Source organism: Pagrus pagrus (assembly GCF_965226575.1).
Source record: "Pagrus pagrus genome assembly, chromosome: 8".
NCBI classification, from domain to species: domain Eukaryota; kingdom Metazoa; phylum Chordata; class Actinopteri; order Spariformes; family Sparidae; genus Pagrus; species Pagrus pagrus.
In genome coordinates this window covers 3,041,482-3,067,302 of record NC_140192.1, presented here as the reverse complement: position 1 = coordinate 3,067,302, position 25,821 = coordinate 3,041,482, and the positions used below count along the sequence as shown (strand labels likewise).

At 42.5% G+C, this 25,821-nt stretch overlaps 1 protein-coding gene across 2 annotated transcripts in view; it reads left to right on the top strand.

Annotated features, from left to right (window-relative positions):
* The window catches only part of unc5db (unc-5 netrin receptor Db), a 163,621-nt gene that overhangs the window by 100,977 nt on the left and 36,823 nt on the right, over positions 1-25,821 (top strand). Inside the window, exons 6-10 of one of the 2 annotated variants that reach the window (XM_084359829.1) lie at positions 464-631; positions 8,438-8,602; positions 10,426-10,458; positions 15,027-15,212; positions 19,755-20,117. In XM_084359829.1, coding sequence (XP_084215955.1) covers positions 464-631; positions 8,438-8,602; positions 10,426-10,458; positions 15,027-15,212; positions 19,755-20,117 — 915 coding nt within the window. The remainder of the gene's footprint in view (positions 1-463; positions 632-8,437; positions 8,603-10,425; positions 10,459-15,026; positions 15,213-19,754; positions 20,118-25,821) is intronic. The other variant, XM_084359830.1, reaches the window with a different exon arrangement.

Sequence of the window (25,821 nt, the reverse complement as noted above, 5' to 3'; positions counted from 1 at the left end):
CACCAGCTTTGAGAGCACTGCCGAGCGTTTAGCTTGCGTTCGTCACAGAGAGATCATTGAGTAAACTGCTTCAGTCAGAGCACTAAGTGGTCGACTCCAACCTGTCGACCAGTATGAGTCAGTGTCGCCTTTAGAAATGGCAATTTCATTTAATGGCTGTTTTCTTAGCTTTCGCACAGCTTCACGTCTTTATCTTAATCCAAGAGCAAGGGAACATTGAACTGGCAATTAGGAAAGAGGGAGCTGTATATCCAGCACAATGAGTGTGCTGTGTTCAATCCGCTGCAGCGGTTATGCATTGTTGCCTCGCAGCGCCTTGCAGCCTGCATAATCATTAATAACCCCGGCTCTTGTTAGAGTATTTAACTATGCCAGAGTTCTGGAAAAAAAGTAATATGTGTTGTTGTGCACTCGCTCTACCTTTTTTTTCCCTCCGTCTCTGAACTTGTTGAACTCTCTCCAGTGAACGGCGGCTGGTCCCTGTGGACGGAGTGGTCGGCCTGTAATGTGCCGTGTGGGCGGGGTGTCCAGAAGCGCTCTCGAACCTGTACTAACCCGGCGCCTCTCAACGGCGGGGCGTTCTGCGAGGGCATGTCTGTGCAGAAGATCACCTGCAATGCACTCTGCCCAAGTAGGTTCCACTTAAACTCTGAGTTTCTGCATGGGAATATAACACAGACGCACAGCGGTTACTTTTCTCTCGGTGTCGAGAGTTATTATATATTTGTTTGAGAATACTTAAGCCGACATGTCAGAGATTATGACAGGCTGCCAGAAATGAAACGACTGTGTTCACATTTCATATACTAATGATATTAGTAGACAAGCTGTTTGTTTGTGTTTTCAGGTGACATATTTTATTGCCAGGTGTTTTTTTCAGGCACTTTGCTCGATTACTGCATGTCACCTACACTAACATCTCTGACATTTATCCGTTGCTTTTATCCAGAGTGGTTTAAAATGACTAGATTGAGCTTTAAAATCCTGCCTCAATAACATCACACACAGCCAAGAATGAGGACTGCAACGGACAGACCTGTAGTGACCTGAAAAAAAAAACCTTGTACCGCTGAGCTGATCGTGCTGCATGGAAGAAAAATAAAGGCATAAAAGGAGGATTTATGATGCAAAGTGAAGTGACAAGAGGAGGCAGCAGTGAGAGCCGGGATATGACTCAGTGTGCTGTGTGATTCAGGGGGAGAAGGTGAGCCGAGATAGTTCTTGAAAAAAATGACTTTTTTACCTTACAAGAGCCAACACGGGTGGAATTTGTTGTTGTGAGTAGAGCGGGGAGGTTTTGTTCTCGAGGAGGCGAAGGGTTATCCTATAAGTGTGAGCGCTGTACACATGCAGGCCCGTCAACTCACAGACAAATCTGCAGAACGAGAGTCGTGTGTCTACAAGCGTTTATTAAAGGCAGGGAGTGACACAGAGTCAGAAACGCTCTTATTGGTCCGGTTAACCGCAATAAAAAGGCAATAAAAGAAGAGTGCTGCAGTGTTAGCAGCTCTGTGAGGCTACGGCTCTGAGCAAAAAGCAAAACGTGCAGATGTTTAGTAGGTAATGCTCACCATCGCCGACACTTTAGTGTGTCAGTGTAGCAGCTTTCTCGCTCTCTCTCGTGCAGTAAATGAAGCACAGATCGGCTCTCTTGGCTTCCTGGTAACAACAAATGATATCAGATCTTCCAGCCAGCTTTGGCTGTAATCACTGTTGTGGAAATGTACCGTAACTTATAACCTGATTATGCTTAACCAACCCTAAAGAGTCAGGATGTTCTGCAGTAGGGTTGAGTGTACCATCCAAGTTAGATGTGTCAGTATCAGCACTTGTGAAGAATCCTGAGGCTTAAATTAACAACTTCCTGCTGCTCCTGCCCACTTCTGGTTTAAGGCGCACACTTCCTGTTTAAGCCCCGCCCATTCAGAGTACAGATATGGATCCAGATCATTTAATTGGTTAATTGTTCATATACTGCATCGACATTTTGCAGGACGTAGATCTGTTTAATGTGTTTTTTTTCTCTCTTTGTGTTGATAAAAATGCATCGTGTTTGCAAATGATCTAACTGCGTCTGAAGACGGGTTTGCTCTAGAAAACAGCTTCAGCTCTGTACACTGATGTTTTAATTTAGACAAGATTATTTCCGCCTGATATATTTCTGTAGACCTTGATCTCAAATCTGTGACAGATCTGAACTGACAGGAAAAAATTAGATATGTTCGATATCCACAAGCTGACATATACAGTAAATGGGCCAATTTCTCTGCTGTGTTCGCTCAGTTATAAGACGTGCATATGGAGCCATTGAAAGGCCTCCAAAATAACTGTTTTACTTATTATTTTATATTATATATAATTAAGAAACAATGGTTTTGCTAGTAATGCCTTTCTAGCTACACATCTGATGTCGTCGGCCTGTAAGACTAGTATGTGACAAAACTTGAAGATGATTGTGAAAATCATAGAAAACAGAAGAGTTTTTGTAAAGAGTTGAACTCTACGGTGGTAAATGTTATTCAGCGGCTGTCTTCCACATTGTCACATCATGTGACGGCTCTCAGTTTTGAGTCTGAGCGTCTGTGCACATTACCAACACGTGTGACGCAAACATATGTGGAAGGTATACAATTCGTCTGCATGCCTTGTCACCTGTACGCAGATGTTGGGTCCCTGTAGGCCTGTCAGTCCCAGCATGTTGTTGCACATCCTGTGTACGCACTGTCAGCTCCCCCACATATTGTCTTGTTTTCCCAGAGAGCCCAGGAGCTTGAAAGCCAGGGTCTCAGAAATTGGCGAGGTCATCCAGTGAGCATGATTCGTGCCAATTTGTTCGGTTTGGGAGGCGTCAGACTGCCAGGACACAGATGGGGACGGACAGTCAGGTCTAGCTTAATGGCGACAGAGAATGCCAGAACAGGATGAGAGAGAGAGACGTGGACCAGGGACAAGGGGACAGAAGTGAGGAGGACAGAGTCAGAAAGACTGATGACACTTGGTACAAGTTTGTAAATCAGGTTAAAAACGCAGATTTATTGTGTTAAATTCAGGCTATAGATAAAAAACTAACAAAAAACCTATGTTGTTTCTTTTTCTTGTTATTTAAATGGAAAATGTTGCTACTGGCATGTTGTCGTATGTATGTTGTGCCAAACAATATTAACACAAGAAGACATTTTCAATAACATATAAAGCCAGAAAAACATTAATTATATCATTATATGAACATCCATATGTGTTTTTTGTAAGTCGGACATTTTACAGAATTCAAAACCAGTCAGGTCAGGTTAGCAATAAGAAATATGACATTTCAAAATAAAGCTTGCTGACAAACATTTCACATATTATGAGTTTTGGAGCGTTGACATTGTGAAACGGTCACAGTTTGGTTAGGTTAAGCACCAAAACGACTTAGTTAGATTTAGGTAAATGTACGTAACACAAGTCAGAAACAATTCAACTTTCAGACCCACCAAACAAACTAAACACCACCCAGTGCAGATTATTCTCACTCTGCTACTATTCGAGAGGGACGCCTCCAGAAAGTTCGCAAGAGGAGCACCACCAAAGTCAAAGTTGGACGCATTTAGCCGCCGTCCATGCTGCTGTATGTATTGGGAGTGAGAATGAGCAGTCAGCTAGTACACATGAATGTAGGCAATGCAGGTTTTAAAAATGCTCGGCTTTGTAAATGATTTATGAGGAAAGAAATGCATTCAACAAGTTTTTCAGGCCTAAAGAATACATTTCTAAATTTCTTAGATTGTTTACAAGAAAGCTTTTTCCCAGAAACTACAAGAGCGCAGGGCTTTTTACCTCCTCATTCTGTAGTCAGTAATCCAAAACCAATGTAAACTTGGTCTCACCGAATATCAAATTCTCTTACCTCACCATCGATGATAAAGTCTCTCAGCTTCAAAATATACAAGCCGCACAATATTACATAAATAATTCAGCTTCATAAAACAGATATTGTTGTCTGGCTCTTGGCTTTAGTGCTCGAACCATAACGTGCCAAACTTTCTTTCCATTAATCAATAACGGTGAGCAGGAATCATTTTCTAATGTTGTGCTTATCTCACTTTTTACACCAAAACTTTACATTAATGCACATAAACAGTTTTCAGTCATAATTGCCAGCAACATGTAGCTTTTTAACGAAGGTGGCACAGAAAATGACACCGTGTTCCCGCCGTGAGTTTCCGTGCAGGAGAAACTCTGCTGAGGCGGGTGATCAATAACAGTGACTCAGCTCTTTGCTTTTCAGGGCGCTCTAGCGTCTGGCTTTCAAAACTCACTCACCGGCTTGTAGTCTAAACAAAAAATTGAGTTTTCAGATGCTGACTGATGTCTGTGTATCAAAAAAGTTTTCATCCAGCTGCCTCTCACTGCCAATGAAAGCTGTCAAACTTAAATGCAGCTTTAAGAGATGGGGGGGGAGGTTGGGTTATGTTTACACTGCTGAATCCATATGAAAAAAAATAATTAAAGATGAAAAGAAGAAGAAGAATTGCCACCACCATGGCCCAGAGGCATCGGGGGGGCGACTGAAGTAGCATGCAGCAGAGAGGACTCCCTGTTATCAGGGTTGATCCGTGTCTTTGTGGGAGGAAGGAGATGCAGACGGGAGCCGAGCGTGGGCTGAGATGAATCCAGCTGTCTGAGCCGCTGATTGACAAGCCTGTCCGGTACTGACAAGGCAGCCCGGAGCGTTGTCTTAATGATGGTCTGAGTGCAGGGAGAGCACAGAGGGTGGACGGGGCCAGAGCCTGCACCGTGATGAGGCAGATAGCCACTTAACAAGAGAGAATAGTGAGAGGAATTAAACTCATATTGTGGAGAACGAAAGCAAAGTCAATACTGACTGTGTACTCTACCATTAACATCTGATTAGGATGATTGTCAGTGTCTCCCAAAACAACATGACCACTGGTATCAGCGACAGACGTACTGGACCTTCGTCGTACAGTCGCAGTTTGGTTATGTTTAGGCAAGAAAACTACTGAGTTAAGTTGAGGAAAACATTGTTATTCAGGTCTTTACTAGTCCCACAAGAGGGAAATTTGCTGGACAGTAACAGCAGTCTGTTGAAAGAACGTCCTGTGCTTGTTAAATCATTAGTCCATCCATCTCCGACCTTCTCCCCATACAGCCTTTTTCCAGTCTTTATGCTACTTCCTCCTTTGAAGCAACAGACCTACATATGGGTCGTATTAACCTGCTCTCATTTTTAACCTATATGTTCGTTTTTCTCGTGAGGACGGGCTCTAGATTTTATATATTTGTGGCAACGACATCTGCACCTTATTAAACTTTAGTGAAGTGATCTCACTCTCCCTCATGTATCAGCTACCATCCTCTCTTTTACTGGGAGTAGCAGGTGACATGTGGAGCATTATGGGAGATTACAGTGTCATCAGGAATGAGTAAAGTAAAGTAACACATTATTCCTCCAACAAATGAAAAGTAAACTCATTAGCAATAAAATGCACCCTTGTTAAACTTTATGTACTCGGATGTTTTGCTGCTAAAGTCTTATTTGCTCCGGTATGATTAACGTTAGCTCATAGTCGTAGCTGTTGCTCTGCGCTGACATTGCTGAGTCAGTCTGCTGACTTTATGACTCCTCTGTACCTGTACGAGCGTCACGTTTTTTAGCAACTGCTACAACTAAACACACCGAACCCCACGACGATGGATGTTTGTTGTGTCCCATTCCACTGAGGTCACATTTAATCATCCAAACTCACTCTAGTTTACTGTATTTTTAATAATAAATTGAGATTTCTGACAAATATGAGTCATCAGCCTGTTGCACTGACTGAAGTGTGGAGCTGCATGACTACAATTTTCATGTCCGTCAAAGAAAACGTCTCAAAGCGAATGATTTTGGGCACTTATCTTGTAACTGCCAGAGTGGCGTCTAGGGTAGGTTGTCCAAAAACTATGAAAACACATCTTTTAACTGCACCAATATACCAGGTGTGACTTGTTCCTTCTTTAATGAGCAAGAGTTATTACAAGTACACTGTCTTACTGTCCTGAACACTGAGTAGAGCACCAAATCCATGGCTCAAAAACTGGTCCCTGCCAAATGTACTGTTAAAAAACTACACAGTTCAGCTGCAATGGGAAATTACTTAGCCCTATTAAAACAGAAACTATACTATTATTACCTTTTGTTTGTTTGTTTCATGGGACTCATGGTGGGCTTGTGCTACAGCAGCAAACATTTTCTCTCAGCTCTATTTGTCTAACACAGATCATTAAATAATTTATACAAGATGACTCAGGACAAAGTTTCACTGAGGTAAATCCATGCACAGAGCTGCAGAGTGTGTTTGGCTCTTTAGGTCTTCAAGATCCTTTTTTCTGTCGCTACGACAGTCGGTGATGTTTCGTCAACGGTGCCCTGCAGACAGACAGACTTTCTGAGACCAGGCTGCCGCTGCACCTTAAGATTAGCTAAAAGTTACAGTCATTAGATGCTGTTTGGCGTATAAACATTACCATATACCTTAAACTTAGCGAGTGCATGAAAACTTCAATATTCACTTTGCACAGGGTTGTTTGGTAGAAAAAGTAAAATCCTCTGATGTGTCAGGATTTAGGTTCAAACTGAAGGATGAAAAAATAAAGGCACAAAAATTAAAGCGTAACGTCTGCTTAGCTGTGAAAATGTCACCAAAACAAATTAGTGAGGATCTGGTGACTTAAACAGTTTAAGAAACCTAGAAATGCAGCGAGTTAAAAATGTTTCAATTTGGATTATGAAAAGTATCCACAAGTCGAAAGTGATTCAGAGGGGTTTTTTTTGCAGATGTTGCAGCTTGTCAGGCTGTAACTGTTGTTTAGCAGTAAGCAGATGAGGTCAATCAACAGAATCAGAGCAGCTAGTCAGAGGGGAACTGTCAGGAGAAACAATATGTATTCACTCACCAGCGACTGCGGTCTAACTCAGGAGCACTCTGCATTCTCTCCACATCGTAACAAACACATCATTTGCATATCAAGTAGCTGAGAAGAAGCCACAAACAAATGCAGGAGTGTAGGTAGGGACCGTGGAGCACCACAAAGGAAGATTACCTTCTCCACCGCCCACAAGACTGTATTATCAGCATCCCAAGTGCTGCCAAAAAATCTTCAGGCGCCATATGGTCTCCCAATATTTGTTAAGCTAAGCATGATGAGTTCTTCCTTGATCAGATGACAGAGCATGGTGGAGGACTTCCAGCTATTAACATGCACCAGGCTGTCTTGTTTCATAGCCTTGTATCAAATCCTATTATATAAACAGGCCCGGGGGTTAATGGGGAGAAAATGTCTCTCAAGCTGTACCACCACCCTGCAGACTGTGTGTCATACTCAGTGTGTGTGTGTTGCTGTTACATAACAGATAACTATCTGTTCTTTGTTGAAATGTGTATATATTTATATATATTTATATATATTTACTTACTAAAGTGACTAAATGGACGCCATTTTTGTCCATTTCTTTCTGTGACTGAAATTAATCTGTTCACTCCAGGAGGCATTATGCGTCAAAAGGTGTATTCTGCCTTTAGATTCCCCCATTTTTATTTACTATTATCATGTATAATGCACTTGAATGTTTTATTAAAGTGCAACATTAAATATACTTCAGATTTGATCTAGATATAGGTCAGTTATCAAAATATAGACCCAAGGCTAAAATTTTAAAATCTGGTTCAAAGTATTTCTAACATCTTATTTAGTTGAAAGTGTAACTAAGTTGTATAACTGTTGTTCTCGAATCACCTTTCATAGCCTACTCTTGATGCAGTGGGCATTTAAAAAAAGTTACTGGTGGGATTTTTCTTTACTTGCTGAAGACTGAAAACAAACATTTGAATAAAAATTGTAAAAAGTGATTTTATAATTCATGCCAAGGAAAAAGGTTAAAGAAACAACTCAGTCTGGATGAACCTCACGTCTCTGCGGAGTCAGATCAGGAGTCAGGAGTCAGGAGCTGCCCTGGCTCTGAGCAAAGTAAAAAAAAACAAAGTGGCCACTAACGTTAGCTTGTTTTATCTTGTTTTTGTTTTGTTTTTTGACCCTTACAGAAAGAGAAATGTGAAAACAATTTTAGGGGAATTTTGGCTGCTAGCTGTTTCCTTCTGCCTCCAGTCTTTGCTAGGCTAAGGCTCAAGTCCAGACTCCAGTACATTACATACAGGCATGATGTTGATATCAATTTTTGCTAAAAATAAGCAAGAAGCAATAATTTTCTCATGATTTCTAATATCTCAAGCGGATGTATTCTAATGATGTCTTTCTTCGGCTCGCCTCAGCTGCCTCCTGAGCGCCTCACATTATTTCCTCTTGTCTTTGTTTGTTTTTTTGTGCTGTCACATACAGAACTTCTATTACTATCTTTGTCCACATTTATATATATTTATATATCCTCATATTGCAGTTGATGGAGGCTGGGACGAGTGGAGCGTCTGGACCGTATGCAGCAGCCAGTGTGAGAGGCAGCGGAGTCGGGAGTGCAACTCCCCGGCACCCAGACACCGAGGCAAGATGTGCGAAGGGAACAGCGAGGCCACCGAGAACTGCACAGATGGACTGTGTACCCAGAGTAAGGCCTTTCATTATGCTCGACATCAACATCATCACTGTCATCATTTTCCTGTCATTATCATCACCATATATACGCTCGCTGCAACGTGGCAAATCATCACAAGCATGTTGGACAGGAGGTGTGCTTTGGAAAAAAAAAAAAAAAAAAATCACACCTTGGATTGACACGGATGCCCAGTGCATGACGATGTCAGCGCTCTTGCTCCTGTGAGCTGCTCACTTGACATATTGTATGTCATACTGAATCTGTCACAGGGTAAGAAATGCAGACATTCACTCTTGAACGATGCTTCACATTTGTAATGAAATGTCATTGCACTGTTTGGGTCATGCACACGCGATGACTTAAAAAACGTCAGTGAAAAAGGGCTGAACGATACGTGTTTGTATCGAGACTGTGATTTGAAGGAGTGCCATTTCAGATCATCAGAGGCAAAGACAACTTTTTCCTGTGGTATTACTGTTGGTGCCACTGTAGTAAAGACAGTGTTAGCATCATGGCTACCGCTAATGGCCTGGCTACTGGTCCAAAGTAAAATGCAACTGTAAGAATCCCAATTTGACCTAGAAATCCTGATCTCAGTGATGTGAAAAGGCAGTAAGACACATGTATTAATAAGTAGGCAGGTTTTACTGATCTAGTCGAACGAATGTCTGTTTCGAACCGTCTGAAGTCGGAGTGGTGCTGTGAGGGGAAACACCGGTGCTCTCCGTCGAACGAATGCCCACCGTTCACTCTTCTTTTAACTCTTCACCTCCTTTGCCTCCTCCATCGACTGGTTTCTTTTTCTTTTGCAGTGTAGAGTTTTCACAGTTGTTGGACCGTTGACTGGGGACAGTGACCGGGGAAAACAATGTCTCTTCCTGTTTTGGTTGCGCAATGGCAGACATGCTTCCTGTGCTGTAATTTAGCCTTCATTTTTATTAGAACAATCAAACCTGGTGGGCAGGCTGAAAAGCACGCTAAAAGTGAGGTTTGTAGGCAATCAATCTGTACGCAGATGACATCGTTTTTTCTGCAGCCATTACACTGTGCAATCGGTATTCACTTCAGACTGATAAGTTGAAGCAGTGGGTTTACTGTGTCCTTTCATATTTTAACACTGACTGCACTGTGGAGATACTGGCTGTGCAAGACTATAACTATAGTAACGGCATGATAAGGCGTAGTAATCAAGACTCAGTTTAGTTTGACATTTGCTAAGCGATAGTCATGCATACATACAAAAAATCGTCGTCCAAGGGAAGATCTGTTCATCCCGAACGCATTTTCTACAGGATGACAGATGCAATTAGTCTGACGTCCTGGTAATGAGTTTGAAAATTATAATTTATTTGCATCTAATGTGGTTGGCACACATGGATGTCATTTTTTTGATGTATAAATCACCAAGACTGGTAGCTTAATTTATGGAAAATAATCACACTTTAAATCACAGTCCATATACAGTTTTTTCAGCCCGACTCGAATGTGCTCATGATTGTGATGTTCATTTTGGTTTCCACAATATACACTTGGAGAAAGTCTGGTCGAAAAGCGTGTAGATCAAACTTGTTTTTGGACCTGTGTTGGGAGATAATTGGCCCACTCAGAGTTATTTCCCAGCCTTTGAGCAGTTTGCACCTCACCACCTCTATCTGCGTTGATATGAGGAACAGTAATGATGCCTGCCTGGCCGTTATCAGATACTGTACAGTCAGCAGGAGCGCTTCTCTCTTGCTCGGGAACCAGACCACACTTGTTAGTCACTTCACAGAGGCTCGGACTTTAATCACCACTTTCTCTCCTCTTTGTCTCATTCTATCTCTCTGTCTTTGCAGATCGAAAGCTGCTACATGACGTTAAACCTCAAAGTGAGTCTTCCTCTGTGGATTTCTTTCATCTTCAACCCCCCCCACACGCCCCACGCCCCTCCCCCATCCGCCACTAATATGTAATGCCCTGGATTCTGGGGGCCAGAGATGATATATTACGAGTTTTTAAGTTGGCAGGAGAGGGAGTGAAAGTCGTTTGCATTCACTCAGTACACACTCTGCAAGCAGCGACATCATGAATTACCGCCCTTTAGTTCACTTTGATCTGAGCAACTCACTGTTTTAACCCAGCAAGTGCTCATTACACATTCATGTCATTATTCAGTGCCCGACTTTTTATGACAACCGTGACATCACAGCTGTGCTTCTACTTTGAGCCAGGAGATATATTGGTTGTGACAAGTGAACATGTGCTATGTTGTGGAGGATTAATGGGTTGTAATCATTGCAAATGAGCTAATTTGACCAATTTACGGCGCTGTCCTCACATTCCTGTGGCGGCTTTCAATCACTCGCCGGAGTTAGGCTGACTAAGTGATTGTCAGGTGCTAGCTTGAGTGCTTTCATTAGCCTGCCACATCAGTGTAAAAGTCCTGCCTACTGCCGTCTTCACAGGCTTTAAGGAAAGGTTGAATGATTGAACATCGGAGTCCATCAAATCAAATCAAATCAAATCAAATTTTATTTGTATAGCCCAAATTCACAAATCACAGTTTGCCTCAGAGGGCTTTACAATCTGTACAGAGACGACACCCTCTGTCCTTCGACCCTCGATTCGAGTGAGGAAAAACTTGCCCCAAAAAAGGCCCTTTTAACAGGGAAAAAATGTGGAAGAAACCTCAGGGAGAGCCACAGAGGAGGGATCCCTCTCCCAGGACGGACAGACGTGCAATAGATGTCGCATGTACAGAGCAGATCAACGAGATCACAATGTATTCAATTATAAGCGATGGTTGACAGGAGTGAAAGTACACAAAGATGTATTACAGCAATAATGATGAAATGCACATGGAAATGTGATTACTAGTGATAACAGTAGTAATGATCAATGGCAAGGATGGTATGTAGCAATGCAGTACGATAATAGTAGTGGAACGTATGTAACAGAGATGTGACTAATATTAGCGACAGTAGTGGTGGGTGTCAGGCAGGGTCATGGCAGTAGGTGCATCCACGATCAGGCAGGGCCATAGCAGTAGGCGCATCCACGATCAGGCAGGGCCATAGCAGTGGGCGCATCCACGATCAGGCAGGGCCATAGCAGTGGGCGCATCCACGATCCACGACCCGGGCGCGGCCAGGATCCAAGGGAGCCTGTAGGACTAGAAAGCACAAGGACTCCGGGGAAGAAGCAAGTCAGTGACATGCAGAGATGGGGCATGTATACAGGCATAATGTATACAGATGGAGAGGAGAGGAGAGGGGAGGAGAGAGAAGCTCAGTGTGTCATTGTCCCCCGGACTAGGCCTATAGCAGCATAACTAAGAGCTGGTCCAGGACAGGCCTGGGCCTGTCCTGGACCAGCCCTAACTATAAGCTCTATCGAAGAGGAAGGTCTTAAGTCTACTCTTAAAGGTAGAGAGGGTGTCCGCCTCCCGGACCAAAACAGGAAGATGGTTCCACAGAAGAGGAGCTTGATAACTGAAGGCTCTGGCTCCCATTCTACTTTTGGAGACTTTAGGAACTACAAGTAATCCTGCGTTCTGGGAGCGTAATGCTCTAGTTGGGTGATAGGGTAATATGAGCTCCTGGAGATATGATGGTGCCTGACCATTAACAGCTTTGTAAGTGAGGAGAAGGATTTTAAACTCTATTCTTGATTTTACAGGGAGCCAGTGCAGAGAGGCCAGTACAGGAGTAATATGATCTCTTTTCTTAGTTCCTGTCAGTACACGTGCTGCAGCATTCTGGACCAGCTGGAGACTCTTTAGAGACTTGTTAGGGCAGCCTGATAATAGAGAATTACAATAGTCCAGTCTGGAAGTAACAAATGCATGGACTAGCTTTTCTGCGTCTTTTTGAGACAGGATGGGCCTGATTTTTGCAATGTTACGTAGATGAAAAAATGCAGACCTTGAAATTTGTTTTATGTGGGAGTTGAAGGACATATCTTGATCAAAGATAACTCCCAGATTCCTGACGGTGGTGCTGGAGGCCAAGTTAGTGCCATCCAAACTCGCTATATCATTAGATAATGCATCTCTAAGGTGTTTAGGACCAAGTACTATAACTTCGGTTTTATCTGAGTTTAACAGCAGAAAATTGCAGGTCATCCAGGTCTTGATGTCCTTGAGACATGCATGGAGTTTAGTAAGCTGATTAGTTTCATTTGGCTTTATTGATAGGTATAACTGTGTATCATCTGCATAACAATGAAAGTTTATGGAGTGTTTCCGAATTATATTTCCTAGAGGGAGCATATATAAGGTGAATAGTATGGGTCCAAGCACGGAGCCTTGAGGAACACCATGACTAACCTTGGTATACAGGGATGACTCATCATTAACATGTACAAACTGAAATCGATCCGATAAATAGGACTTAAACCAGTTTAATGCGGGTCCTTTAATGCCAATTAAGTGTTCCAGTCTCTGTAGTAGAATGTGATGATCAATGGTATCAAATGCAGCACTAAGATCTAGTAAGACCAGGACAGAGACAAGTCCTTTGTCAGAAGCGATTAGGAGGTCATTTGTAACTTTCACCAGCGCCGTCTCTGTGCTATGATGTGCTCTAAAACCTGATTGAAAATCCTCATATAAACTATTTTTATGAAGAAAGTCACATAGCTGGTTGGCGACTGCTTTCTCAAGGATCTTGGAGAGGAAAGGGAGGTTGGATATAGGTCTATAGTTGGCTAAAGTTTCTGGATCAAGATTAGGCTTTTTAAGGAGCGGTCTAATTACAGCTAGTTTAAAGGATTGTGGTACGTATCCTGTTAATAGAGACAGGTTGATCATTTCTAGTAAAGATGTGCTAATTAAAGGTAAAGTTTCTTTCAGCAGCCTAGTTCTGCAGCTCCTCAGTCCATGAAGCTGGTATCTGGCGAGTGATCGCCCTGGTAGGAATACTCTAAATTAATTTGCTCTCTTATTGGTCCTCGCACGGACTGGTGACCACCAGCTACACCACATGGGCTCTGACTCTCGGCGCCGCGAGTTATCCATCATAGCTATTGGATATAGACCGGTGGGTCTAAAGGCAGTTAGGCTAATCACCCTCCATGTTAGCAGCTTGAGTGTGATACGTAACAGTTTAGAGTAACGGCTGGACATGTTCATTTATTCCTATCTGTGGTGCATAATGTAGCATAGAGAGATAAGACAGATGGTCTGCTCCATCTTACCACTTTCCATCCTTCTTGTTTCATTTCCATGCTGCAGCCAGTGCAACACATTGTAACTCTTGCCTGTGTTTGACCTTGATTGTCCACATGAAATAACCGCATTGTCTCCGCAGTTTTTTTTTCCCCCCATCTCCCCCACACAGTTTCTGAGTCTTAATTAACGTAACAAAGACGATGGGCTTTTATGTGCAACACTTAAAAAATCCTCTTCACTTTTTTTTTTTTTTTTTTTTTTTGGCAATGCTGCTTTCATCACAGTAGGAAAGAAAAGACCCAGGTGCTGGAGAACTCTCAGAAGGACACACTGAAAGCCTCCCCCCCTCCTGTTAGTGTTTCTTCCTGGGGCTTGGTTAATAGTCATACGCAGTTATTACCATCGCAACCAGAGTGCAAGATCAACATCACGAGCACGGATTAGCGGTAGCATCGATTTTAGCACGGACAAGCAGCATGACTATTAGCAGGGATAGTGTCTCTCAAACAGAAGTTCCTCCTGTGTGTTGAGGAGCTGCAGAGCTTATTCACCTGTACGGCACATTTACCGCCACCAGACGACTTCTATCTCTCCTTCTCTTGCTCGACCACTCACACACTATTTATATGAGCTTTTATAGGCTTTTATAACCCTATTGGACGAAGATGTATGACCCCCAGTCAAACTTCATTATTGCACATGAGCAACAGCTTATATTTAGTGACTCTGGGCACAAAATTAAGTTATTTTCCTTAGCCTTAATTTACCTCATTGAAAGATGAAGGATTGAGCTTATATTATCGATCTCTTGTGCTCCCCCCATTTAATGCAGAGTCATTTCCATCACAACTGCCAGAGTGATGTCCGGTATTCCACTTTACTTTTTTGCCAAACCATGAATGAAACTCAACGCTTCCCCCTTAATTTTCACATTAAGAGTCTATCAGCCTTCACTTTATAGGTAGGCTTTTAATGTGAAAAAAACTCAAAACTTGAGTTTTGATGATGATAGCTTACTAGAGCACTCCAGTGAAAACATGGCCTACATTACCCATAATGCAACACGACCACCAACAGTTTTGGTTTCATTTAACCTGCTAAAGTCTAATTAACCATACATTTACCATGTATTAATGATGTTTTTTTACAAAGTGTATTGACTTTGTACTGTGGAAATGGATATTATACTAAATTTTAGCTGTTTTTAGGCTTCATTGTTTTTTTTAACTCTGCCTTTATTAGCCACTGACCTCAGCTTTCCTCTTCCATGTGTCTTGTGTGCTTCAGGCATGGACAGCTCCAACGATGTCGCTCTGTACTCTGGCCTGGGAGCCGGCATCATCGCCGTAGCAATCCTAGTAGTAGCCGTCATGCTGTACAGGAAGAACCACAGCGAGTACGGCGTGGACGTCATCGACTCCTCTGCGCTCGCCGGGGGTTTCCAGTCTTTCAATTTCAAGACTACCAGACAAGGTAAGAGAGAGAGAGTCTCCATCAGCTCCACACTGACACACACCAACGACCACAAGGCCAAAAGGCAGTGTCATCAAAGACCTCAGCAGCAGGGCCACCCCCCTCTGATTGATGGCATGTGTTTGCATGGGGCAGCGTGGCGTGCAGGCTCCCCATCTGCTTAGGATTTATACCTCCATAATCAGTGAAAGGACCTGTCCTTCTATTTTGACAGACCTGCTCCTCTGTTATTTTGACACAGGAGATAATCAATCTCTGATAGAGACCGCCGCTGCTCCACCCCCTCCGAGCAGACCACACATTTGACTGTCAGACAGCCAATCTCCTCCATCAGATTACACTGGCCTAAACCACTGATGGATAAATGTGAGGGTTATGGAACAGTGAACATCAATTCAATTTTTGTTGTGCACAGCAATAACTTCTGTTGGTTATGTGACTGCGGCCGTCCCGGCCAGCTTCGCTACAGGCATTCATATTGCTGTCACTGACACTTCTGGGTTAGCGCAAGTGATAGCCATCGTGGCGAGGGGTGATCCATCCTGGCCGCCGCGGTGACAGCGCCCGTGAGAAGATCTGCCGGAGCCCACGCTGTGCCTCGGCTCCCGCAAGGCCCGGAGAGTCGGTCAAACCCCGCCCCCTCGCCAGGGTGTGAGGAAAACGGCGGGCTGGAAGGTTGGTTTGAGCTGGGTCGACATTCAGCAGGTCATCAATCCTATTTAAATAGGCCAGCTCTCCTTGCAGCCTGCCTGCTGTGCCCTCCACCGGCCACAATCACTCCTTTCTGTTCTCATCTCTTTCAGCGCCGTCCGAGGCTCCACATGAAATGTTGAACGCTTCCTCAGCCCCAGTTTGTATTGGAGGTTGCCCAGGCGTTTTATATTAGCCTACTTCTGCTGCGACTGCACTGTTAACATTTTACCGTCCCTTTCATAAACATTGGACGAAATTAAACGCTTCCTCTAGAGGGGCAAACACTTCTTATAGTGTGGGTTTAATTGCAAATCAGTAGCATTTTCATGCCTAATAATCGCAAGAAGAAAAAAAAAACCCTTAAATTCTTGAAGAAGTTCTTAAATGCTTTCGGATGGCTCTCTGCTGCCCGGGTGGCTGTAAGGCAGAGAGCTGAATGAGTCTTTGGACCTGAACCTGTCTCTCCGCATTACCTCTCCTTCTGAGTGATTTTTAATCAGAGGCCCAATTCCAAACCTATCCCTCAAGGTATTCAACCTGAGGTACATTTCATTAACTTCTCTCATCTCACCACTGCCATTCCATTTTCGCCGCGCCATTCTTAAAGATGCACACTCAAGCGATAATCAGATCATTCTCCACTCGACCGGAGGGGAGAAAATTTAGCAGTGATCGAATGTCAGCGAGCAGAGAGGCATCGTCCGCCGGGCCGCAGCTCTGACCGAGAGCTGGAGCGTCGGCTGAGTCGCCGAGAGGCTCGCTGTCACAAAGAGGCCGTTTAGAAATGAAAAATGCATCTTACCATTTTTCGTGGAATGCTTTCTGATTAGCAATTATCTGAAATGTTATTCTGTATCATATTTGTAATGCAGGTACAATCAGGCAGCCTGGTGACGGAGTAGATAACACAGATGTCACAGGTTATATTATTAACACTAAAATGATGATAAGGGAAAATCACAACAGTTCTCAAAACGGAGAATGTCATACTCTTCTCTGGTTCATGTAAAGGGATAATGTGCAACAAAATGTGGGACGGACCGTTGCCTCCTTGGAGTCCATCAATGTTTGATTATGGACACCTCTTAGGGTATTATCCTGCTTATAGCATGCAAGTCACCAAAGAAAAGACCATACATTTTTTATTTTCATGCATTTTTCACAAGCAAATCCTTTTGCAGGGTTTGACTAATAACAGTCTTTACAATCATAAAGGTTCTTATGCAACGTTCACTTCTCCAGTAATGAACGGACGAACCTTGGATACAAAATCTATATCAAGACTTTTACAAACAAATGAGTCCGTGTGTCAGCTGCAGGCTGAAGCTGATGTGAGATGATACCAGTAAGATCAGAGCGACGGTCACAGGTCCTTCCTGCAGCTCGTGTGTTTCAGCTGTAGTGTTCAGAGGACGACACGCTGAACGATTACACTTTCAAAAATAAGATATTCAGACTTTTTTTTAAATGAGATCAAATTAAATTAAATTAATTTTCTAACGTGTTGGCAGCCAGCTGATGCCAGTGCCACTCATTTAGATACAGACAGTTTCAGTGGAGCTGCTTGAGTGGATCCATATGTGTCCGTATATCATGAATTAATTGACACCCTGCAGCCAATCAGAGCTGAGTAATCACCCAGACCGCGGCGTCATTTCTAAGTAAACTGAGTTGCTTTGCCACACATAAGAAGACATCTGAAGATGAAACCATCACTCTTTACTAACATTTACAGAGTTTTACAATTCCTTTTATTCAGTTTTATCACAACAGAGTTTTTATTTTGGAAAACTCACTGACACAAAGTGCTGAACTCGACAAACAAAGCACAAAAAATGAAAACAAGTGAAGTCATACATCATGCAGTGTATGATGTAATGTGTCCTTTTGTATTATTTAGCAGTAAAGTGGGCTTCTGAGCCACACTGAAACCCTCTTGGACTATTTGTTTTCCTATTCGTGTAACTTTTATGACAGAACTTCTTTTATATATTTTATTCGTCGCTGTGCAGAGCAGCCACACGAGGTGACTGCTCAGAAGTCATCTATCAGAGAGTTTATCAGAGCATCAACACTGTAGCTGCATTTAGATTTTCAAATAATGTTAAACACAAACTACAACCTGCTGTTGATGCAGAGGTCAGTGTATGAGTTGATGTGGACGTGCTTCACTGCTGTAAATAAAAGGTAATTAATGAAGAATCACAGTAAATCAAACGTTCGTACAAGACAAAGTGAAGATGTGACCTGAGATCTGCTGCATCGCTTTACTGTACCTGCTTTCAATCAACGGCAAAATTGAAATGTGATTTTATTCACGACATCAGTCATGAGACATTTCAACCATTTTTATGTTTAATCATCTTATAAAATAACTTTTTAGTGCAGTAAAGCTGGAGGACATAAAACATTAAACCATATTTTACGCCACTGTAGCAGACACAGAAATCATTTTTAAATGTTTTTATACTTTTTTTTTAACTTTCTACTTTAACCGATACAGTACAGTTGAAAATGTGAAATGTGACACAGACGTTTGCACATTAAAACGAGCGCAATAGATTTAATTATGGACTGATGATGACAATACTGATGAGCTGCAGCCGTATTCTCTGTGATCTCCTTTAGATTTTTATTTTGAGTTTATTTTGAAGCAGTAAAATCACTATAACATGAATACATGTCTTTTCAAACTCCATGTTTTTAAACGATATCTGTTCGAAAGACAAAAAAACGACAGGAAAAGTTGAGTTTTGAAGAACAAGTCAGAACCGACGCGCCCCGGAATGCTCATCACAAATCACGGCCCCCGGTAATTAACGATTTCCCTAAAAATAAAACAACATTAGCCTCCCGCCTCGCACCAGGCAACAGCTGGGCAGCAAGGACTCGGTGACTTCGCCGTTATCTTGGCACGGTTCGACCAGGGGCACCACATGTCTGCGTCTGCCAGATCGATGCAGCGCTCTCCTCGCTCCGCTTGGCAGCGTCGTCACATCTAATGGCCACAGATGAAGACTCCCCCCTCCGAAGGCTGTTGGGTCCATACTGGGAGCTGCAGGACTCCCCTCATTTACAGAGCAGTCACCCACACCCCGCCTGGCCCTCCTTCCTGTCCTTCAGGAGGACGACTCAGCGTCCAGAGGAGCTGACTCCAGCAGATGGATTATGGAGATCAAGCTGTGTGTGTGCCTGGTAATTAAATCTAACGCTCTGACCGTGGCTCCGAGCCCCGGACCTTCTGCCCAGGTTATGCTCCCTTACCTCTGATGCACTGGTCGCCTGCCCGGACATGTTGTTTTAATTGGTGCTGGAGCTTCGCTGGGCAGTCGCAGGAAATCTCAGTAGAAGGAGTCCAGAGATGTGTCCGTCAAACCTGGATGGAACCGGACTAGTGTTACCTGAGGATATCCAGGAATTTGTGTTAAATCTGGAGATTAAAGATGATTTAAATCTGAAATCTGCGATGTCTGCTCTTAGTGAAAGAGAGTTATCCGGTGTATTGTGCTGCAGACAGAAACCCACTGATAATATTTAATCCATGCGAGCTGACTGGCACATATTCTGTCCTCTTTTATCTTTGTTCCTGTCGCGACAAAATGAAGGCATTCTTCGCACGCTTTTAAGCTTTTCAGCCTTTTAAGATGTCAACTCAAGAAATGACAAAAGTATAAATCTTGACCTTGTTTTGTTGAATCTGGGGCACCAGTGAATTCAATAAAGGCATGTGAGTGCTCCTCAGGAAACAGAGGTTGGGCTTTGGTTCATTAATTAAACGACTTCCCTTTACGTGATGTGAGCAGAGCTTTCAGGTGACTGTGTGACTGTGCTGTCTCTTCATCTCTGCAGGCAACCCGCTGCTGCTCAACTCCTCCATGCAGCCCGACTTAACAGTGGGACGGACGTACAGCACGCCCCTCTGCTTCCAGGACGGCGCCGACAAAGAGCTCTTCGACCCCCTGCCGGACATCAAGGTCAAAGTTCAGAGCTCCTTTATGGTTTCACTAGGTGTGGCCGAGCGGGCGGAGTTCCACGCCAAAGCCCCCGCCGAGACCTTCCCGCGGGACCTGAGCCGAGATTACTGCAGCACTGCGGACGGACGCAAGAAGGGCCTGCTGACGCTTAACGGGCCCTTCAGCGCCAGCAAGGAGCTGCTGAGGACCACCGGCGTATTCGGGCACCCAGGAGGACGTCTGGTGGTGCCAAACACCGGTGAGCTTCACAGGAAGTAGATAGAAGCACAGACTGAGTTTGTTACTGGAACAAAACACTGCCTCAGTCTTTTTTTTTTTTTTTGTGCTCACACACTGTGAACTCGGGCTCCATAATGAGAGGCTGCAGTAACTTCTCATTACAGTCGCCACCGTAAGCCAGCGCTGTTTAGCATGAAAGTGCAGTCTTTTCCAGAATCTCTCGCACAACAACAAACATCTAACATCTCCCACAAGCTTCTCTCCACTCGTATTTGTAGAGGTTTTTTTCTTTTGTCGGCACACACAACAAAAACTTTGGTGCAGTGAACGTTTGTCAGCCCGAGGAGGTGGTACACCCAACCTCCAGACTGATCCAAGTCAGTGGCATCCAAAAAAGAGTATGAATAATAGAACAGGATAGAAACTTTATCGTATTTTAGCAAAGTGGAAAATCTTGTTTAGGACACAAATGCATAAAAACAACACGGGGACATTTAACGTAAAAAAAAATATGTTGGCAGGACAAAATCAGAGAATAAACCAGGGAGAAGAATAAAGAAATCAAAGAGTACACCATGAAAGTAAAATATTGTGACTTCACTCAAATGAATACTGTATTTTTTTGGTTGCCAACAGCACTCGATGGTATCTCCCAGAGTCTCAGACTGAGGGGATAAAGATGAGAGCTGTCTGTCAGTCAGCTCGGTCTGGGGGATACCTGGGTGTTTTTCGCCGGCTCTACCAGCTTCTTCAGCAAGCTTCTTCTTCCTGAGCCTGTAGTCCAGCTGACGAATTTGTAAAACCGGCCACTCGATAGAAAGTTTCTAAGATTCAGTGACTCACTTTGAAGCTACCGAGTCTCCTCAGAGAGGATAAAGCCCTTTTCCGCTTTTCTGGAAAATATTGTTGGTACTTTAAAGGAAGGTCGGCTTCAGACGAAGATGATCATAAAATCCACTTCATGAAGCTTCTTAAGATGACCGTAAACCGTAGATAAACAACCGTCCTACAGATTTGTTGAAAATCTAAAGTTTTGTTTTTGTGCATCTTAAGTCTTTATTTCATTACGACCTCTGATGCTGTCAGTTAAATGGTGTTTAATGTAAAATGAATGATCATGGTGCATCATTTGGTAAACGCTTGTGATTTAAGTTTTTCTTTTGTTCATTTTATTTTATTAATAACTTACAGATGCTGATTAATTGTTGTTGAAAACGTAGTTTAACCTCATGTAATCAGGGTTTGATGAATTAGAAATCCTGTGTGAAGAAAAACATGTTGAATGTATGTAAAGGGACGCTTTTATTCATCATTTGTATTAGTAATAAACATACCCTTTGGAAAGTCCCGGAAATAATGGGAACAGAGGTCAGATGAGATCAGGTGGAGACTCCTCGAGATCTCCAAGAGTATAAACCAGGAGCCCTGAGAGCTCCGGTTCAGCCTTGTTCTGGGATTGGCTCGATTTTATTTAGGTTGCCGTCTGAGAAAAGACAATAAACTCTTTTGCAACATATACTCTCTGACTCTGATGGACTCTGAAGAAAGCAATTTTTGGTAAAGTGTTGCAGCAGGATCCAGGTTCTTCTGGACCAATTTTCTGGACTCCTGCGACCCAACAAAATACACCAAATTACTTTAAAGCGATGCACATTTTAGGAAATAGACTCGTTTGCTTTCTTGCCAAGAGATTGCAGCCTGTTCTCACTCCCAGTGCATCAAATACAGCGACCTGGTCAGAGGCCCAACGCTTATAAGTCTGCAGCTGTAGTTACCCTGTTAGCTTCACTTCTTGAAGCTCACTTGAGTATGAAGAGCGAGAACGGTCCGGGTCAGGGTGGTGGTTGGACGGGTCATTAACAGGACTTTTCCTTCGTTTGTGACCAAGAATCGAGAGTAAATCTCTTTTTAATGTATGCTTTGTAAGTGAACATGCATAAATGATGTAACTGATGTCACTTACACAAGTTAAATTTGTTATTTAAACCCAAAGTATGATCTTTTCCTAAACCTAACCAATGAGTGTTTTTGTTTAACCCAAATCAAGTAGTTTATTTTGCCTAAACCTGACCAAACCACGACCATTTAATGATGTTAATAACATTACAAAAGTCATAGTCTATATAATTAATAACATAAATCAGTACATGCACACACATAATGTATGCAACACAGCACATATACCAGCCATAAATACGTGCCAAAGTTAAAGAAACACACATAAATGTAAAAAGAGAAAGAAAACAAAACACTTGCCACGTTCATCCGACCCAACCAACCTCCAACAGTTTCCCTGAGTTCACTAAGAAGTCAGTATCTTTCTATATGATTATAGTACATATAAATGAGCTGTTGCTATGATCCATCAGTGCCGTTGCCAAGGCAGGTAGCTCTTTGTTATTCCTCCACGTCCTCTCAGACAAACGCGGGTCACGCTGTCATCGTGTGCCCCCGACACAAACGGAGGGACTTGAGGAGTTTGCACGGCTCCGTCGCAGTCGTCACCGGGTCGTCGGGCTGTGCGTCGCGCTGCACTTACAGCCCCCTCTGTGGTCCTCGTGTATGTAACAGCGGCCCCCCGGCTGGCCTGAAGAGGTGAAATCAACCTCCCGCGGTCGTCTTTCAGTCTGAGGGTCTGTTGTAAAGGAGTCGCTGCTGTCAAGTGCAGCACTCACGCTGCCCGTCCACAGGGACCACTATTCATTAGACTGGATAATCGGCCATACGCAGCACTTCACCGCAGATTACTGAAGCTTTCTTTCTCATCACCTTAGTGATACGGAACAGAAATAGAAACACAGGTTGCATCTGAACGGGTCACTTGACCTTTTGAATGCAGTCACTTGAAGAGTGGATTCACACAACGTACATATAAAGTGTTGTATAGTTTTTATTTCATAAGCCCAATGTGGAACAACTTTCTACCGAAGAAATCAGTCCAGTGACCAAGAGACCTCAGAAAACACATACTAATGGACAAAAACACAAGCACAGGAAGAAAAGATCTACGTCACTTTGACCACGATTATATTAGATTGAGGATGCTCAGCAGTATCACAATAAGAGCAGACACGACAGGTGATGATACAACTTTCCATACATCAGTCAGATTTGAGATACGGGGCTTCCACAACATGGCTCCTCTCAGAAAAGTGGAAAGAAAGTGTTGAAAATACATATTTAGGTATTTTAGTCCAGTTCAGTGTTTAGTTTAGTTGCATATTTGAGCGTAAAATATCAGAAAACTTCACCGTGTTTTGTCTAAAAAACATGTATCTTTAAAGGCTGTTTTTTTAAAATGAGCTTTTTTCTCTGAACCACGAATCTCCACTTCAGCAGCACTGCATACACCAAACCTCCCAGTTTTATTCCTGTCTATATTCTGAAGGGCTTTGGTATCTTATTCATAGCCTGATTTAAATAACATTTTATTCCTAAAAACACGGCGAAGTTGGCTGTTGACAATGTTTTCTGGTTTGTGGATACAGAGAGATAACCAGAACATCCCTCAGTATAAACCCTGGACGCTTTGACTGTGTCAACAAAGTGAAACAAGCATTTTCAACCTGGCTTTTTTTCTCATGTTCAGATTTCAATAGAATATCTGAAATCTTTGTAATACAAATAATCAATCTTCATTAAATCATTAACTGTACAGGGCGTGAAGCAACATGCTGCAAAAGGAAAACCTCAGCTAATCTAATCAGTGATGCTGACAAATGAACTTCTTATGTTTTAACATAGAAATATGAGTCCAAAATCACTTTTCATAACTAACATACAGATTCACAAATTATTAGCTTGTTTGTCAGTTGGTTTTGTAACGTTTATGTATTTTCTTGAGTTATTATATTTATTAGTTAAATAAATCTGAGGGGGCCTGAGGTTATCAATGGGAGAGCAAAAGCTCATAAACACATTCTGCTACAACGTCTTATTTTGTTTTGTTTTTTTTACAATGTTCTGTAATAACTCCTATTTTCTTGAGAAATGCTGGATAATTTAAACGCTTCAGGTCTTTATATGTTTTGCAAATTAAACATCTGAGAGGGGAAACTCACTCAAAGATAATACAGAGTATATAAATACTTTTTCACGTACAATAAAAAAAAAACAACAACATATGACAAGGGGTTTTTTTAAGACTGGGATGATCAAATAGAGGGAGGGTGTTATTTTCAAAGATGCAGAGCAAAAACAAAGACATCGAATAAAAGACCAAATATAACCTGTTAGAACAGGGAACTCCGATATTTTTAAACCTGGATCCAGTATTTAGATGCTTTGGTGTGTAAATGATTCATACGTACTAAATGTTTGGGAATCTGTCCAGTAGAGCGACTTTCAGAGGAACTTCAGAGTGGGCCAACAAAGTCAGGGAGGGAGTCTGCGAACATGGCTGTGATCCATACAGGAGCTGAAACATTCAAAAGTAAAAGGCCTTTCTTCAGTTGCTCATTCTTCATGCTTCAAGACTATATTTATCTATGTTTGTTTGTTTTATTTTTATTTGGGTGAACTGACCCTTTTAGAAACAAGAAATCCAGTTTTTATTGAACTTGTGTTGGCTGAGAGTCTTTAAATCTGTCACTCCCATCAGCCTCCGCTAACATGTGACACCGTATGTTTATTTAATGAAAACAAACTAGTTAAAATGCACATTTTAGAGTTGGCAAAAGGTAGAACAAAAATATTCACTTTCAACAGAGCTGCCAGAAACCCAGCTCTATCTGTCATCTCCCACTCTGCTCCTCTGAACCTTTTATTTGCACAGCAGGGCTTTTTTTATATTCGCTCCTCTCTTCAGTGCGAATGCTTCTCCATTCACACAGGAGCAGATGAATAGTGTCAGGCAACAGTGGCAGGGCAGCGTTGCTCTCCACAAATCTCCTCTTGCTTCCTTAAAAAAGATGCAACACAACACAAAGTGTAGCGAGTGTTTCTGGTTCGGAGATCACGACCAACAGAACGACTGTTCTTCCAGATAGAGTCACACAAACGGTGTTCACAGCTTAACACAGATCACATGTCAAATCATACGTCTGTGTCTGATTATTCCCACCCAGGCTGATCAGTCTGATGGAAGAACCAAGATTTCAGTGTGAGTTTAAGACGACAACTTCTTGTTTTAGAGCATTTTTTTTATTTATTAAAGTTCATCTGGACTGTTGATGTCAACTTCATATTCAGTGGAGACCCAGTGTCCCCTTATAAATAGCGTTTTTTTTTAAATAGTTTGATCGTGTTCATATCTGGTTTTAGACTTTTTTGATGAAATGTTCCTTGAAGGTGCAACTGAGATTTTAATCAGAAGAGAAAGACAAAACAAAACAAACAAAAACAAAAAACAAATATTAAAATTCTGAGCTTTGAATTCCTTCTTCAAAACTACACACTGCTCCTTTGAGTTCAAAGTCTAAACCTGATGAAAGTGGAGATAAATCCCTAAAGAGAGAATCGATCAGCTCTGAGTCACAACCCAATCATATAAGGTGTGTGTGATCAGTGAGAACACATCGCTGCAGTAAACCAATCACAATTCAGCGGACCATAGACACACTGTTTGTGTCCAGGTCTCTTTAAACCTGGCACCTACAGTATGTGCTCAACACCAGCCGGTACTGTTTAGATGAATATTTCTCAACTGGGCTCTGAAACCATCAGAGAACAGAAATCAATACATCCCTGAACTCCTCGTCAGTATAAACACATGCAAGGTGTCA